Source organism: Triticum aestivum, chromosome 3A, assembly GCF_018294505.1.
Source record: "Triticum aestivum cultivar Chinese Spring chromosome 3A, IWGSC CS RefSeq v2.1, whole genome shotgun sequence".
In the NCBI taxonomy this organism is placed as follows: domain Eukaryota; kingdom Viridiplantae; phylum Streptophyta; class Magnoliopsida; order Poales; family Poaceae; genus Triticum; species Triticum aestivum.
Genome location: NC_057800.1, coordinates 484,415,103 through 484,432,823, shown reverse-complemented (window position 1 = coordinate 484,432,823; position 17,721 = coordinate 484,415,103). Strand labels below are relative to the sequence as shown.

Sequence of the window (17,721 nt, the reverse complement as noted above, 5' to 3'; positions counted from 1 at the left end):
TAGCACCTGAGTCCGTGTACCAATCGCCTCCACCGCCATAGTTGCTCGGCGACGGCGCCGAGTGTAGGGCGGCCAGGAGGGCAGGGTCCCACGGTGCAGGTGCTGGCGGTGGCAGCTGGCCTCCATAGGGCGGCGCCTGGGCGGGCGCGCCGTAGCCACCGAGGGGTGGTGGCGCGAGCGGGGCACCGTAGGGCTGGTAGGGGGCCCCGACGAATGCCTGGTGACCCGCTGGACGGGGGCCAAGGAGACCCGGTGCAGGATCCCGTGGGACGGGCATATGATAGGCATGGACGACGCCCGCCCACGGGTTCTGCCCGGCGGCCCATGGCGGAGGCGGCTGCTGGAAGCGGGGCGTCACCCCTGCACCTGGCGCCTGTTGCTGCTGCGGCTGCTGCTGGCGGCGGCCTCCGCCACTTCGCCGGTTGCGCCGGCCCCCTCCACCTTGCGGCTGCTGGGGAGGCGCAGGGGGCGCAGGCTGCAGCGGGTAGTAGTCGGCGGGCACGGGTGGCGCGGGCGGACGGGGGGGCGGCCGGAGGAGCAGGGCCGCTGCGGGTGGTACCGGCGGCGAGGGCGGTGTGTTGGACCCGCTGCTTCAGCTTCGTCATCCAGCGCTCCTCAAGTTTGAGGTACGCGACAACGCGCTGGAAAGTGGGTTGCGGTAGCAGGGTGAGGTTGGACGCCGCGTTGCCGAAGTCCTCATTAAGACCGGCGGTGAGAGTGCTCAGCATGAGGTCATCAGAGACCTTGGAGCCGATGTCGCGAAGCTCGTCGGCGAGCATCTTGAGCCTCATGCAGTACTTGCCGATGGTGGAGTTGTCCTGATGACAGCCAAAGAACTCCTATTGTAAGAAAACAAGGCGCTGAAGTTTGTTGTCGGTGAAGAGCGCGTTGATCTTGCCCAACACGGTGCAGGCGTCGTCGTCCACAGCGACGACCGTGTGGAAGATGTCCGTCGAGACCGTCTGGTAGAACCAACGGATGATCGTGGCCTCGATGGCAGACCACTCCGAGTCGCCGCGCATGTACGCGCTGTCCACAGAACCATCGATGTGCTCAGTGAGATAGTACTCACGGAAGACGAGGTTGAAGTAGGTCTTCCACGCGTAGTACAACGTGCTGAAGCTGTCGAGACGGATAGGGACTCGGGCCTCAATATTGAGGTCACGGATGGCAGCGACGGAGGGCTCGGGGCCAGCGAAGGGGTTCGACGAATGAGTCATGGAGGAGCCGGGAGAGGAGGGCCACGACATGACGGCGGCGGGCGGGTGCGGGTAAGGTTAGGATTGGGAGAGGAGATGGCAGCAGCGGCGGGGCGTGGCTGCAGTGGGAACGGCGCGGCGGCTAGCGATGCAGCGGTGCAGGATGGAAAAGGCAGTGTCGCGAGGCTAGCTAGCGATGGGTCAACTCGTCAACGAGGCTAGCTAGCACCGGGATGGAAAAAGCAGCGTGTGAGGGCAGCGGTGCAAGGCGCGCGGGCTGCAGCGGCCTGGGACGTGCGGGCGGAAGCGGGTGGTGGGGTGCGGCGGCGGCGGCAACGGCGCATGGAGGCGCGGCGGCGGCGGCTACCCTAGGGTTAGACCGAAAAGGATGATATCATGTAGAGAGATGATGTATTGATAGGGTGCTCGCGCACGTATATATATTACAAGGGAAGGCCTTTACATCAACTATACAAGACTAGGAGGTGGGCCACAACTCCAATACACGTGCAATACAAAATATATACTCAACAATATGGGTATGGAGGTTGCCCAGGTAGCGAGCAAACTTAAAGGGCCTGTTTGGGACTGCTCTGCTTCTTAAAATTCAACTCTGCTCTGGAAAACACAAGCCAAACAGGGGTAGCTCCACGATATGCCGATCCGCAAAAAACTAGAATATGGGGTACAACTCCTAGCTTTCTATGAAGCTCCTCAGGGGGTGCTTCACAAAACTCTAAAAGCTGAAGTTGGGTGGAAATTACCCACCACTGCCACCAGTAAGTAGATACCCCTTCGTTTCTCCGCCCTCAACCAATCAAATACATCCTTTCCATCAAATTTTCCATTCTTGAAGCTGGAGCTAGATGGAAGCCAAACATTCTCTTTGGTAGTGCTACAACTTCTGCTTGAAACTGCTTCAAAGTAAATTTAGTGGAGCGAAACTGGTTTTGGTGAAGCAGAGCAGTCCCAAACAAGCCCAAAGTCACCATATTTCAGCCTTCGTATCTTTTTACCCATTTTCTCATTCAAACACTTTGATTCCTTTCAAAAGTAAACGTCTATTCTTCTCTTCATTATTTGTTGGTTTACTTATATTCTTTTTTACATTTTTGTTCTTTTCTTTTCTCCTATTTATATATATTTTAGAATGTTCTAAAATATATACAATTTTTAAATATTTTTAATTTATTAATTTTGTGAAAATGTTCATGGGGTACTTCCAAAAAATTCATATGTATTAAAAACAATTCATTGCGTAGTCAAAAAAATCATCATGCATTAAAAATGTTCATCACATACTAAAAATTGTTCATCATGTATTAAGAAAATGTTTATGGTATATTAAAATTTATAGTATAATTAAAAGATGTAAATTGTGTATTTAAAAATTATCCATCATGTATTTTCAAAATTTTGTGTAATGAAAAAACTGTTCATCTCACATTAAATAAACGTTCACCATGTATTTTAAAAATGTTCAACATATTTGAAAAAATCATTGTCTATTAGAGATTATATATATATATATATATATATATATATATATATATATATATATATATATATATATATATATATATATATATATCTGCGAAAATGGTGTATTTAGAAAAACATTTAACATGCATTTAACAAAGGCTTAATGTGCACTTTACAAATGTTCAAGAAGTGTTTGAGAAGATGTTCAACTTTTATGCAAAATATGTTCAACGTATATCTTAAAAATGTTGAACATGTATTAAAAATGTATCTGAACTAAATTTCAACGTGTATTTACAAATGGAAAAAAATAGTGACCATTTTTTAATATTTGACAAACATTTTATAAATACATGGTGACCATTTTTAACACTTGATATAATTAATAAATGTTGGTACACTAAACCCGAGAGTTTTAAACGTTCATAAATTTCAAAAAAGGAAAATTAAATTTGAAGTAATATTAAAAAGTAAAAAAAATAAAACTGGCTAAAATATGCACCCCCTCCGTCCCGCAAATTAAACCTTTGCAAAACCAAGCGAAAGGTTTATAAGACCAGTATAGAAGCTTCCCATAATCTCTCACAATCAATACTGGGCCGGCCTACTCTACCAAGCGCTTCATTCATCCCGGAATAAGCGGGGTATAGCTCTCGTGCATGCTTGGTTTCCATTCGTCCTTTTGTGTGTTCCTCCTTACCTGGTCCGGTAGAGCCCGTGTGAGCTAATACGAGGCATGGGCTATGTTTTGCACATTGTTTGGTTGTTTGTATTGCCTCTCCTCGCATGAGAGCAAACCACAAGAACGACATTTGATTGCATCTTCGTGCTCCCAATGCAACGGTACATGCGCGATGATCGTTACTCTCAACTCTTATCCGCAAGGTGAACTTATCTCACACCACCACACTTGGAATAACTTCATCGATGAACACGAAATAAAAGACTTACAACAGGAGAATTGTGTGAAACAATGAGATGAAGCTAGTGTGCGACGAATTTGACAAGTTCATCTGGAATAAGTCAAAACTTGAACATGAAATTGTCTATGTTCGTTCTATGACCATTGAAATGAAAAGTTTACAACACAATAGTTATGCGAAACGACGAGATGAAACTAGTGGTTAAAGAAATTTTAAATAATTGACCGCGTGCGAAATATTTGAAAAAAAATGTATGTTGTGGCCTGCTCTTAGTTTCGTCCGGGAAATTTTCTACATGCGACTCAGGTAACCAAACAGTCTAGATTATGTCCCTGGCATGCATAGGTGTTTCATGGATCCGGCTTGCCTGCTCCCTCCCCATGCTTCCATCCGTGCTCCCACTTCATCCTACGGTTGTCTTTTTTTTCTTTTTTCTTTCTAATCTAATCATCTCCCCCTGATTTTAAGGAGATGGAGCCGGATCTTTATTTTGTTTCAATCAAATCAAGCCACGTATACAGGAGCACGGATGGGCATACGCCGGAGAGCAGGCAAGTCTCGTCCGTGTTTCATGGGCCATCAGACATGCCATTCATCCTTCAACCAGAACCGATTCTAGTAGAAAAGAATTTAGCACCTCACCCCGCAATATTTAGCAATCATAAAAGTGGCGCTAAGGTTTCTTACCATCAAGTTTTGACCAACGATGGCCAAACTAAGTGCAAACAAACTTAAAATTGACGATTTCACCCCTGTTCGCCAACAAATTGGAAGAAGACATGTTGGGTGCTCAACCATGTTATCCTATGATGGTAGGCTTCTGCTCATAAAATTAGTATTCTCAGCATTGTCAATATTCCTTATGAGTATCCTGGCTCTTCCGACAGCTATTATTAACCAAATCAACAAATACCCAAGAAACTTCCTTTGGGAGAAATCTGGTTAAGAAAATGTTGGGCCTGCTCTTATTGCTTGGAAAAATGTGTGCAAACCAAAAACTCATGGGGAGGCTGGGTATTTTGGATGTTACTCTTCATAACAAGGCCTTCGTGTTGAAAATTCTGGACAAGTTCTTCTCCCTTGGGTTAAACTGATATGAGAAAGCTATTACTTAACAAATCTCCCTCGAATAAGAATGGAAGGTCTAGCTGGTGGAAGCAGCAAGCTTTTAAATCATTCAATCTGAATTCTGGATGCAAAGTTGGAAATGGTCAGACTATTCCTCTGGTATGACAAGTGGCTAGAGCAACCATTAATTCACAAATATCCAGAGGTTCACTCCTTTGGCATTAGTGATATATGTCTACCTCCTTGCGTCGCCCCTGCAGGCGACCCGGGGGGAAACCCTAGCCACCACGTCTCGCACCTCCTCCGCCCCTCTTCCTCCTTGCCTCCGTCCGCAGCGCCGCCGCGCGAAGCCTGGCCCGCTGGGCGGCGACGGGGCTTCTTCCCATTCTCTTCATATTGGCTGGCGCGGGACAACGGGGTCGAGAGGAGCGCCGGGCGAACGTGGGGTTCGGCGGCGCGGCGAGCGAGTCTTCCCGTGGCGCGGCGGTGGCGGCCTGTGTGTCGCGAGGTGGTGGCTGCGTTGGGCCTGCCTGATGGTTGCGGGTGCCGCGGATCCAGATCGGACCCATCTGGATCCTGTCTTCGGACTCCGTCGGCCGTCGCAGGGTGGTGATGGTCGTCACTGGCCACGTCGGACTGCTGGTTCCGGCGTCTGGAGATCTACAATGGGTCCTTCTCGATCCTCCTTTCTGGTGGGTCGAGCCCCATGGCTCTTGCATCTTCACAGGTTTTGAATCGTGGCTCGTTGCCGGATCCGGAGCAGACGAAGGTTTGGTGGCATAGGATGGGGACCGGAGAAAAGTTTGGTCGGCTAGGCCGGCCCGGCATCGGCAACATCACTCGACGCCGTTACCCTCCGAGGAGGCGAAGCGAGGTCTCTCTTATCTACCTCCGAACCCCTCCCGGACGAAAGTCTAAAATTAAGTCTGGATTGGGCGGCGGCGGTGTCTTGCGCGTCGTATCCTCCATGGAGGCGCCGTCTTGGGAGGACCTGTTGTTCGGGGGAGAAATGCTGTGGATGGTGGGCTTCGAGTACCTCCAGCATTGTCCTGGTTGGGACCTCAGGTCTTAAATATTAGATTTGGATGCGAGGTCTGTTTGGTATTAAGCCCAGATTATCAGCCCCCCTTCATCAACTGGTTAGGAGTAGCGACAGTTGTTGCCTAGACAGTGGCTTTAGTCTTACTGTTGTATGACTTTGTACGGTCTTGTGTGAACAATTAATAAAATGGTTGCATGCATCGTCCAGATGCAGAGGCCGGGGTCCTCCTCCTTTTCTAAAAAAATGAAGATCCAACACTATTTTTTTCACACACCTTTCATTGCTCAAGCTTTTCTCCAGTATACGGAACTTCAGACTCTTGTTACTCAACACAACAACCCTTATTAGACTCTAGAGATATGAAAATGTCAGGACCGAATAATAATTTTTTTTCTTCCATCAAGATGCGCAAATACCTCTGTATGGGTGAGGAGGCTCATGTCGTATTCAAATGGATTTGGAAAAGTGCCAACAAACTATGCACATAGGATCTTTTGGATGCTTCTAAATGACAGAGTCAACACCGGAAATCTCCTAAGAAGGAAAACTATGCATCTAGACTCTAGAGTGATATGATTTTGCTTTTTTTGCAATGAAAAGGCAGAAGAAACATCAATTCATCTTTTTTGGGATTGTGTTTTTTCACAGGGGTGTTGCAACAACATAACTCTAGCCAAGCAGAGGAGTACTTCTTAATCTGAAGCATTTCCCGCGCGAACACAAATGAAGATCAGTTAGTTTGAATTAAAGACATTTGAATTTGCTGGCATGACATGGTGCCAAAGAAACGACATACCCATCGGCTGCGCCGGGGAGGTATCGGAATCCAGGAACCCGCTCGTCCGCTGTGTAACTAATGCTAGGAGAACAGCTTTTGGAGAATCTTAGGTAAAGCTTGCCGGTACCAAACAAACGGATGGATAACAAGACCGTGCAGTTGACATAATGGGTAGGTAATTCACGTTGTTGTTTTTTAATCATGATAAAACGATACAACAACTATTTTTGAAAGTTCACTTGCCAAATTATTTTGAAGAACAATTCATATAGCCTTTAGCATTGCTCCTCCAGTTGACATTGACTCGTTGCTTGCAACGTGGTTAGCTGAGGTTGAGCATATTACTGCTGCTCGTATTCGGATTGAAATATGTGCGCTTCTTTGAGCTATATGGAACTATAGAAATGATATGATTTTTAACAGACAACACACTTTAACTTTCTTGCAGGTCATCTTCAGAGCTATGGTTTGGATTCGTACGTGATCCTTACTTACTCCTATGGACTCCAAGGAGGCTTTGGTTACTAGGTGCAACCAGTGAGAGATGGTAGCACGGGCTATATTCAACCGGTTCGGATGACGATCACATAACATGATAGGAGTCTAGGGGGCTTATCCTTTTCATTGCCTTACCGGTTGCGATTTTGAGCATGTATTTTTTATTTTTCTTTGTTTCGCTCCGCTTGCGAGCTGTAATATTTTGATGACTTTGTGCTACTTCATGAATTTTTAATATTAAGATGGTTGCATGCATTATTATAATGCAGAAGCCGGGATATGCCTCCATTTAAGAAAAAACAAGACAGTGCAGGAAATGACCATAAGGAAGACTCTGATTAGCAGCACCGCGCTCACGGCTCCCAAGTCCCAAACTTATTACTTATGCAAGCAGTAGTTTGGATTTCGGTTGTGGTAAGAGTAGTTTACGAGAACCAAGAAGCAGCATCTTCCGGCTGTTAGGCATGGCATGGACTGACGAACTTGCGATTTAGCAGCAGCTATAGGGGTGTTTGTTTTCAGGGATTTTTTTGTGTAGGACTAGAAAAAAAATCCTTTTTAAAGATTTTTTTACTAAACGGGATAGATTTTTTAAGGGCTAAACTAGTCATTTGGGATTAAATGCAAAAGACTATTAAGGAGAGTCTTTTTCGGACTTTTTGGGACTTTTTCAACAATGCTTCTCCATGCACTTATTAGTCCGCCACCCCATAATGTTGTTTGATTATTATTATTTTATATACTAAGGGCAACATGGTTATTTAATAATCTCTAGGAAAGGACTATGGACTTTTTAGTTTTTGAAAACAAATAGGAAGTAACTTTTTAGGACTAAGGACTTTTTAGTTGGGACTAGAAAAAATTTTAGAACCAGAGAACCAAACACCACTGTAGTATGGACGGATGCTTGGTCACAAGTAAACTAAACCGTGGCTTCAAGTAAACCTCTGCGGCGACAGCAACTTGTAAGCTGACGTCCTGATATGCTCCTCTTTCTTTCTGATGATGGTTCTCCTTCTCCTGACGCGGCGCTGTCCCGGGATCGACGAATGATTGCGCCGGCTGCTCGCTTCCAGGGCTTGTCACCCGATCAACACATCCGATCCCGATCCGCGGAACATTGCACCGCATTTCCGCTGTAATCTGGGCTTGGGGGCCATGCCGCGCTGCTGTCACGGAAGATTCTCGAGGCGGCTGAGCTCGCCCGTTACTCCAACTCACTAGTCGCAGAACACAGAGTGCTTTGCTTGCAGTTGCAGCGGGCGGGAGGAGCAAAGGCACCTACTCCTACACCCACCAGCCGTTGATCGTGAGCTGTGTGGAGGAGGCCAGACTGTAAAATGCAGGCCACCGCATTCCCCAGCTCCTCTGTTCTTCATCAGCTATAAGAACGCGCGCTTCGCCCTGATTTCCTCCGGCATTATCTCGCACACACTCACTCGCCTCCTCCGCAGTTCTTGCTCGAGCACCGCATCTGCGACATTTTCTTTCTCGCAGCTAGGATCATGGCCTCCAACTCCAAGATCTTCCGCGCCGTCGTCATCGCGGCCGTCGCCGCGTCTTCCTTCGCCGGGGTCGCTCTGGCCGCCGACGAGCCCGCGCCGAGCCCGACGTCCGGTGCCGCAGCTGTCTCCTCGTCGCTCCTCGCCGCCGTGCTCTGCCCGGCCGTGGCCTTCCTCGTTGGCAGCATGCGCCACTGAGCTGGCCGAGGTCGCAGCTGCCGCGCGTGTCCACAGGCTCGCTCCATGCCGGATTTCAGGGTGAAGATGGCCGCTTTTCTTGCGTCATCTTTGCGCGTTGTTCGTTTATACTACCTCCTTGATTTGATAGTCTTCCTATGTGTACCCGTCGATGCTGTTAGTGTTTTTTTTTGAGAAAGTCGATGCTGTTAGTGTCGGCTGTGTTTTTCTTTTCATGTGCTACATAGTTTATGTGTATTGATTCAGATATTTGTCAGAATTTGTTCTACTAATCATGCTCTCTGTATTGGTCCCCGTATGGATTTAATCTCTTGCTCACGCTCAGGGACTTTGTCAATCTCGTGAAGTTTTTTATGGCTTCAGAGTTTCATAAGAAACGATTATCGACACCTTCTTTTTTCGCATAATTTCTGCACGAAGTTGACCGGTTTTCCATCGGGCGCGCCGGGCAGCAAAATCATCCACTCAGCAATCCTACGAGGACTTGTTTTTCTGCATCCCAACAGACTCCCGACGAGAGTACTCGACGGTGATAATCGCCGCGGCAACTTGGGTTCTTCGAGCCGCAGAGCGCGCGCGCGCGCGCAGCCCTTGCCCGGCCGAGGTCGCATCGCAACTCGTCGCATGCCGCATCCAGCAGGCAGCAGCGCGCGGCTACAGCTCCTCGTGCGAGTCCACGCGCCCGTGCCGGCGCTGCAGGTACGTCATGGCGAGGCTGGCGTGCATCGCCGCGCCGTACGGGAGCGCGCCTTCGTCGACGAGGAAGTGCGGCGAGTGCGCGTCGTGCACCGACCCGGCCGCCTCGTTCCGTATCCCGACGAAGTAGAAGTGGGAGCCCGGCACGGCCTCGGAGAAGGCCGCGAAGTCCTCGCTCCCCATGCACGGCTCCATGGCGCCCCGGACGCCGCCGGCGCCGAGCATCTCCGTGGCGACGGCCTCGAAGTGCGCGTGCAGCCCGGCGCTGTTGATGGTCGGGGCCAGCAGGGGCCGCCCGCCGGCGTGGAAGTCCACCGCCGCCGCGCACCGGTGCACTGCCGACTGCGCCACGATCACCTCCTCGATCCGCCGCTTCAGCCGCATGAACCCGTCGTTGGAGAAGCACCGGAAAGTGCCGCCGATCGTGACGGAGTCCGGGATCACGTTGAACGCGCCGCCTCCCCGGAACCTCGTCACCGTCACGACCTGCGCCCGCAGTAATAATGTCTCAGTCGGAGATGCCATATCGCCATTGCCGTCAGGAGGGAGCAACAGAGCTCGTCGTGTGCGTGGTGCGTACCTGGGAGTCCAGGGGATCGGCCTCCCGGGAGACGAGGTTCTGGAGGGCGAGGACGACGCTGGAGGCGGCCACGACGGGGTCCACGCTGCTCTGGGGGATGGCGGCGTGGCCGCCCTTCCCGGTGATCACCGCTTCGAAGAAGCCGCAGCCGGCTAGCAGCGGGCCGGCCCTCGACCCAACCACGCCGGTGGGGAGGATCACGGTGACGTGGAACCCGAAGATGGCCTCGACGTTGTTCACGACGCCAGCCTCCACCATCTTCTTGGCCCCGGTTCCCACCTCCTCTCCCGGCTGGAAAAGAAGGATCACCGTCCCCTGCCACAAAGATAGAGCCAGTTTGTGAATCATTTGAAAGATAGTAGATGCCCCTGTTATCACTGATGGTTTGAAATTAACTGGGATTGACTCATTTCCTTAAGTCTCAGCAGAATTTGTTGTTCTCGGGACAACAGTACGCTGAACAATTGAAAATATTAGAAATATGATTTGCTTTGATAGTAAATTTCCTACAGATCCTGCTGAAGTGATCTACAATGTTTTGGACCAACTAATGGGCAGTCGCTTGAAATTCTTATCTGGGCCAGTTACTTTTTTATAGCGTGTTCAACAACGGAAATTGCCTTTGGAGCTCGGCCTCCAAATTCAAATTTCATCAAATTTCATGTTTTTACATTTCAAAAAATTCTGAAAAAAATATAGATATACATGAAGGCATAACACACATGTGTATAACTTTTCAGGGCAAAATGTGTTGAAATGAGGGTTGTGCAAAAAAGACAAATCTGGGGCTTTTTAACACAAGATACTATTCATCCTTTCAGCCCATGGATTTGTCCTTTTTGTACAGGTCGCATTTCAACGTATTTCATCCTGAATTTTTACACACATACACATAACGTACTTGTTTACTTGCACAATTTTTTTCAGATTTTTTTGAAACCGAAAAGTTTAAATTTTGCAAAAAAAATGGCCTCCATGGAGACCGAGAGCCAAACGTCCGTTCTCGTCCAACAAGTGGTTTACTCTTTGATTAAGAAAAAAGAGACCGAATAGTTAGTCGATTTTGAGTGACATAAAACATAAAACATAAAATATTCATTAAATATAAACAGCGTGGTAGAATGAAAATTATCATTTGTGTTTGCATGTTCAGGTGGGGTTTTTTCCCTGTGTGTGGTTGCATGTTGTGGTGGGTCTTTTTCATGCTTGTTGCATGGTGAGGTGGTATGCTTCCATGTTGAGAGAAATAGGTTGGTGGGGGCTAGCCTTCGATTGGGGCTCTGAGGTTTTGATGGTATTTGTTGATACTCAGCACGTTGTTGGGAAAATGTTTTGCAATATATATGTTGCAACTTGACATGGGGTTTTCTATATGTGTGATTTCATGTTGTGATGGTTTTTTTTTCTGTGCATGTTGCATGGTCAGATAGCATGCTTGCACGTCGAGAGAAATAATTTATTTAAGGCTAGCTATTTAGATATACAAGATTTAATACATGTGGTGGTGTCACCTTAAAAATTAAATGAACAAGAAAAATAAAAAATGTAATATTAACTTTTCTAAGAAAAATGAATTAGTGGCATTGATATTATCCTTAAAGGTGAAAGAAAATGAAAAATAAAATAAATTTTGCACATAAATTATGTTTTTCATAATATGCAAAAAGTACATAATAGTGGATTTTTCTTTAAAAAAGCAAATTTGCAAGGAAGGAATGAATTAGTGGCATTATTTTACCCATAAAGAAAGCTAATGAAATAAAAACTAATACATAATAAAAATAAATTTTCTAAGAAATAATGAATTAGTGGGATTGGTATTACCCTTGAAGAAAAAAATACATACAAATTTGCACTAAAATTGTACTATTTGTAATATGCAAAGAACAAGCATATAAAGAGTGCAATTTTACTATCGCAAAAAATAAAAGTGAGGTTTTCTAAGGAAGAATGGATTCATGGCATTGTTATTACCCTTAAAGAAGAAATAGCGTAAACAAATAAAACAAAAATAGAAATTGCACATTTCATAATATGCAATAATTAACATATAATAGTGAAATTTTCACACTCCAGTAGAATTCACACACATATTGTATAGTACTTGTGTGTATACACATACATTAAAAAGAAGCCATTTTCTAAGAAAAAATGAATCAGTGTCATTGATATTGCCTTAAAGAAAAAAAAATCTTGCACATAATTTGAACAGAAATTGCACTTTTATAATATGAAAAAATAGACATGGAATAGTGAAATCTTCACATTCTAGTGTAATTAACATCCATATTGTACAGTAATTACATGTTTACACTTACACTCACCCAACAACCAAAAATACCCAAAAAGAAAAAATGAAAAAATCGCACTGAAAAGAAAAAGAAAGGCGAGCACACATAAAAACAAACAAAAACAAGCAACAGATAACGAGCTTCAAGCCCAATAAGAAAATCGACTAAGACCAGACCAGGTCCTGTCGTAAATTCAGTCCAACCCATCATGAAACAGTGAAAAAAAAAGACAACACAAATCTTGACACAAAGGATGGAAGGACAAAGATTCGACCAACCCAAATTAAAAAAAGGGCAACTTACATATAGCTAAAAGTGATAATGCTTGTCATGATATCAGTTATTGGGGCATGTCGCGGAAAAGCAAAGGGCCAAAAAGCATTGCAGCTGGGGTGGAAAGGATCAAGTGGGTGTTGCAAGAAGCTTTTGCAAGGAGCTATGGGTGGACAATGAGAATCTCGAAAACACACACTTGATGAATCAGTATCCTAGTGACAGTAATAATGTAACTCTGTTTCACTAGGAGAGACAAAACCTCTGGAATCGATGCCATGCCAAATTAAGCTTGCCACTTCTACCGCTGCCTCAGGCTAGTCATAGTGGGAGTAACTTAGCAAGTAACATAGCGCATTCCGAGAAATTTTTACTTATGTGGCATGTAGTTAATGAGAAGTGGTAACATAATATGTTACTGTAACATAGCGTTTTTCAAGACAAGATGAGTCTACAAGCTAATTAATAAAGTCCTTTATGACATTACTACTATGTTACTTTACACTATGAAGGTAGTAACTTAGACTAGTGTCATATGCATGACACTAGTATAAGTTACTCCTCACTATAACCAGACTCAAGGGCCAAGTCAAGATCATTGCAATATATCCCGTTGGTCGAGCTAACACTGCCCGAAGCCGCGGGAAAAGAAACAAAGCTTCTTGTGGCCCTCCTCGACCCACAGACTCCCTCGACGCCAGCCCGTGGGTCACTGCAAAGGTTGAAAGAGACGTCTGACGTGTCCCATTGAAAATGCTACGTGACGGTCTACCAAGTGTGCTCCGTCAAAGTTTATAATCAGCGGTGCAGTGCAGGCCGACTGCTCGAGGATGGTCCACGATAAATGATTACAAAATCATCCCGTCCATTACCATTGGGAATTCAAAAGGGCTGCTCGATGAGACAAAAGCGGATCTTGACACTAGATCATCTTTTGTTTCTTTGTCGAAAAGAGGCCGTCTCGTTGCTCGAAAGAAACAAAACCGGTGAGATGGAGAGGACGAGGGGGCCTTTGAAATGAGAGCGAGTGATCTTGCCCGAGCCTGGAACAGAAATATCTGAGGAATCCGCCCGGAAAAGGACGGCGCAACAAACTAATGGTGCTGCCGCTAACTGTTTCTGAATAGAGCCGCGCATGGTCCATCGTGCGAAATCTGTTGAGCGGCCGAGTCCAACGCTAGCTGATTAATGGTTTCGAATCAGGCAGTTGGCAGCTAGAGAATCGAGCTGACTGCTCCATGGTGAGTTGGTGACAGTTTGTTCATGGTAGTCAAGCAGCAGGAGGAGGAGGGAGGGACAGTGACCTGCAGGTCGTTGCGGTGCTCGTGGAGGATCCTGGCGGCGCCCAGCAGCATCGCCGTGTGCGCGTCGTGGCCGCAGGCGTGCATCTTCCCGCCCACCTTGCTCCGGTGCTCCCACTCCACTTCCTCCTGAAACGGATCAAACATAGCCAGGGGTTTCACTCGGTGCGGGAATGCCCGACTCTTTTGTTGCTTTGATGCACTGTGAGTGTAAACTGAAGCGCCGCATGTTTCGGAATCCAGAAGCACGCCGAGGGGCAAGGAAACGTGGCAAGAGCATGGGCGCGAAAAGTCCTGTGGCCTCGGCAGCAGGGACCGCGCGGCACGTACGCACCTGCAGCGGGAGCGCGTCCATGTCGGCGCGCAGCGCGACGAAGGGCGGGCGCCCGGGGCCAACGGCCGCCACGACGCCGGTGCCGGCGACCGGGTGCTCGTACCGCACGCCCATGCCGTCCAGCTCCCTCCTCACCAGCCTGCTCGTCTCGTGCTCCTCGAACGCCAGCTCGGGCCGCTCGTGGATGGCCCTCCTCACGCCGGCCATCCACGCCGCGAACTCGGGCCGCTTCGCCCGACTCAGCACGTCGGCGCCGCCCGCCTCCGAGCCCGAGGCACGGCACCACAGCGCGGCGACTACGGCCAGCAGCATGGCGCGCGCGTGGACGCCCATCGGACGGCGGCGCGGCGTGGCGATCGGTCGAGGACGAACAAAGCCGAGGCCGGCGGCTTGCGTTGCGGGTGGGTGTGGAGGCCGCGCGTGCGCGAGCCGAGCGCGCGTGTGGTGCGCATATATACGCGTGCGCGACCGCGACGTATATCGTTTTTGTATGGCCCTGTTTCTTTCTTCCTTTCTTCGCCGGGTGCTGCCGTGAAGCGGACGGTAGTTGTGCGTGCCTATCTTGCGCACGGGGCAAACGTGCCTGAGGGCGACGTGCCGGCGCGCCGCGGCGGCGAAATCGACACATGTGTGAGGGAAGCCATGGATGGACGGAGCATCGGCATCCACCATGGGCGTCGTCGGAGGCTCGGGAGCTTGACGAAATGACGACGAGATCGTTCGTGCGAGCTCGGCCACGGCCGGCCGTCGTCGGTCGTGGACTCGTGGCGGGACACGGCCCAACCAAATTGAATGTCTCCCTTGTGACTTGTGAGTGACTGGCTAACCACTATAGCCCAGCTCAATACGATCGAAACGCGCGGATATGCTCACTCCACATCCTCCGCGTGACCTCGTGGCCAAGCTGGCGACTGTGAAGTTTGACGAACCGGCTTCAAGCAGCGATCGTCATGGTCGATCGTGCCTGGTAAACTTCGCCGGCACTTGCAACGAAGTTGACATGTCCGGGTTCCCATGGGGCCTCAACAAGCTGGTGCGAAAAGACGCTTCAATCTGCGAGAGAGGAAACCACAGCTATCCTGAATTATTGAGACGATGATGCCTACTGCCAAGAAATCACAGTACAACAGATAGTACAGATTAGATTAGACCAGACCTAGTCTGACCCGGGTACACTAAGAAACAGCATCAGTAACAAGACCACAATAGTGGCAGGCTGCCAGGGCTGGTCACGTTTATCTCGTTGCCCGTACCAGATGTGAAGGCTCGCAGCGAAAATGCAGCGCCATGACATCACAACCGTGCGCAGTGCAGCTGTCCAGTCCAGGGCATTCACGGAAGATGTCGCCAGCACCATGGCGTCCACCGCAGTAAGTCCAACTCCACCGCGCGACTCCAAACGGACGTCCGGTTTGGCCGGATTTTATCTCTTTGGGGCGGCAATGGGTTCGCCCATGTCCGCGTCTGTCTTTTGGGTCGTGGTTGTGTTCAACATGCGGCCGCACCTAAATCATGTTCGGGGTGAACGTGGTTAAAAAAAACAGAAAAACTTAAGTAAAATGCCTAAAAATAAATAAATAAACGCAGTTAAAAAAACTTAAAACATAATTTAGGGGTCACTGCCACAAAACGGCCCAGTTTTACGGTTCACTTAAACGGCCCAGTGCCATAATTTACATAAAAACAAAATAAAAAAACGCCACCCGCGCGCTCCTGCCGTGGCCGTCGCCGTCTTCAGTGGCCGCCGGTGTCGTCGTCGTCGTCGCTGACGAGGTCGACGTAGTCCGGCGGCGTCCACAAGTGGGTCGGCAGTCCGTGGTGCACGGGGGCGACGTGGTGGAAAGTGGCAGGTGCCTGCACCACATCCTCCCGCAGCGAGGCGTCCCGCTCCGGTGACCGCGGCGGCGTGGGGCACCAGTCCACTCCCCCCATGGCGGCCGCCATCTCCGGAGCCGTGCACGACCAGCTCCAGTGCTGGCCCATCAGGCCCGGGTGGAACGCGACCACCGGCGGCTCCTCCATCACCTCCTCCTTCGCCACCATCTCCAGCTCGGGGATGGCGACGTCACCGACCGCAGAGAGGGCCGTCATCTCCTCGAGGCCCTCCCATTGGCGCTCATCGTGCGTGCGCATGGAGTCCTTCATGACACGCGCCATGAGACGGGCCTCCTCTTCCGCTGTGATGCGAGGAGGTGGAGGTGGCGACGGAGACGGGGAAGGCAACAACATGGGCGTGAGGCCGCGCACCTCCCGACATGGCCACCGCGGCCCCGACACCGTGCCGGCGAAGTAGGACGCGCGCCGCATGTCGTGCTTGTCCTGGAGCCACGTGTACCCAGAGCACGGAGTCGGAGGGCGTTACTCTCGTCGTAGTAGAGGCCGTCGGGGAGGAGGCGGCGGCGGCGCTCGATCTCATCACGCTGCGCACGGCCGCTCATCGGCACCGGCGGGATCGGGACCCGGTCCACGGAGAGGTGCCGGTTGTTGGGGAGGTGCACGTCGCTCCACGGGACCGGCGTCCTCGTCTCCCAGTACCGCCAGCACACGTCCACGGCCAGGTACCGTTGGTCACGCTCGCCGGCGGCCCTAGGGGCGATGGTGAAGGGGGCAGGCGCGGGGGCTCGACTCGAGGCGCGCGGTGGTGATGCGGGCTCCTCCTTCACGGAGCCGCGTCGGCGTCCCGAGGAGGAGTCGGCCTCGCGGTCATGCTTCCCCTTGTGGCCATAGTTCCATAGCCCCATGGCTGCGGCCGGCCGGCGAGTTTGAGGACGGGGAGCGGCTAGGGTTTGTGGAGTGTCGGGTTTCGAGGCGGCAGAGAGGGGCCGGAGTGGGAAGTGTGGACGGCGACTGGTCCACGGCTTCCCATTTGAAGAAGTACGACGACCGTTCGCTGGGCGGATGACAGGTGGGGCCACCTGCGCGTGCGCATTGATGTTGGCGGGTGGGAGGTAGGCGGCCGCCTACCATGCGGCCCGACGCGGACAGGCGCGCGTCCGTTCGCTGTCCGCCGCGATCCAAACTCAGCGCAAGTTTGTGTTTTAAATGGGTCGGCGCAGACACAAAACAAACCAGATGGGTCCGGACCGTCACACGCTGGGCTGCCTCGTTTGTCCCTTTTACGTCAAACGAACGGGGCCAGACGGAATGGGGTCGCGCGGTGGAGTTGACCTAACTCACCGACATTTTCACCAGGTGACGAAGCTATGTATCTAGGGTAGGGTCATAGGCCTGACCTAGACACCCTTCCCTAGGACGACATCTTAAAACCAGAAGCATTCAAGGGATAGCATCATCCACTCGACTACAAGTCGTTCCACTCGGAAGATTTAAGGTCACTCGACCGCAACAATTATCACTCGATGGACAGAAGACCTAAAGTCACTCTGCATGACAACAGTCGGACGTTTACTTCATAGACTTAATAGACATTTATGTCACTTAATTACTAGCATTACCAGTAACGCCCCTTTCTTAATGTACCTTAAACCCTTTGTAACATGGGCTGGCTGGGGTCCTGGCGCACTCTATATAAGCCACCCCCCTCCACTGGCACAAG

The 17,721-nt window shown here is 49.8% G+C and overlaps 1 protein-coding gene across 1 annotated transcript; it reads right to left on the bottom strand.

The window, feature by feature from the left end:
• Window positions 1-9,017: 9,017 nt before the first annotated feature.
• On the bottom strand, window positions 9,018-14,950 carry LOC123061760 (IAA-amino acid hydrolase ILR1-like 2). The gene is made up of 4 exons (XM_044485014.1): window positions 14,166-14,950; window positions 13,835-13,960; window positions 9,967-10,281; window positions 9,018-9,872 (listed from the first exon to the last, which is right to left on the bottom strand). The coding sequence occupies exons 1-4, from the start codon at window positions 14,835-14,837 to the stop codon at window positions 9,345-9,347; spliced, it is 1,641 nt and encodes a 546-aa protein (XP_044340949.1). The 5' UTR covers window positions 14,838-14,950; the 3' UTR covers window positions 9,018-9,344.
• Window positions 14,951-17,721: the final 2,771 nt, after the last annotated feature.

Coding starts and splice junctions, on each gene's coding strand:
- LOC123061760 (XM_044485014.1), bottom strand. CDS start 14,837: ATGGTGGATGCCGATGCTCCGTCCATCCATGGCTTCCCTCACACATGT. Junction 13,961..14,165: donor TGGACGCGCTCCCGCTGCAG/GTGCGTACGTGC, acceptor GATCCGTTTCAG/GAGGAAGTGGAGTGGGAGCA. Junction 10,282..13,834: donor AGCACCGCAACGACCTGCAG/GTCACTGTCCCT, acceptor TCTTTGTGGCAG/GGGACGGTGATCCTTCTTTT.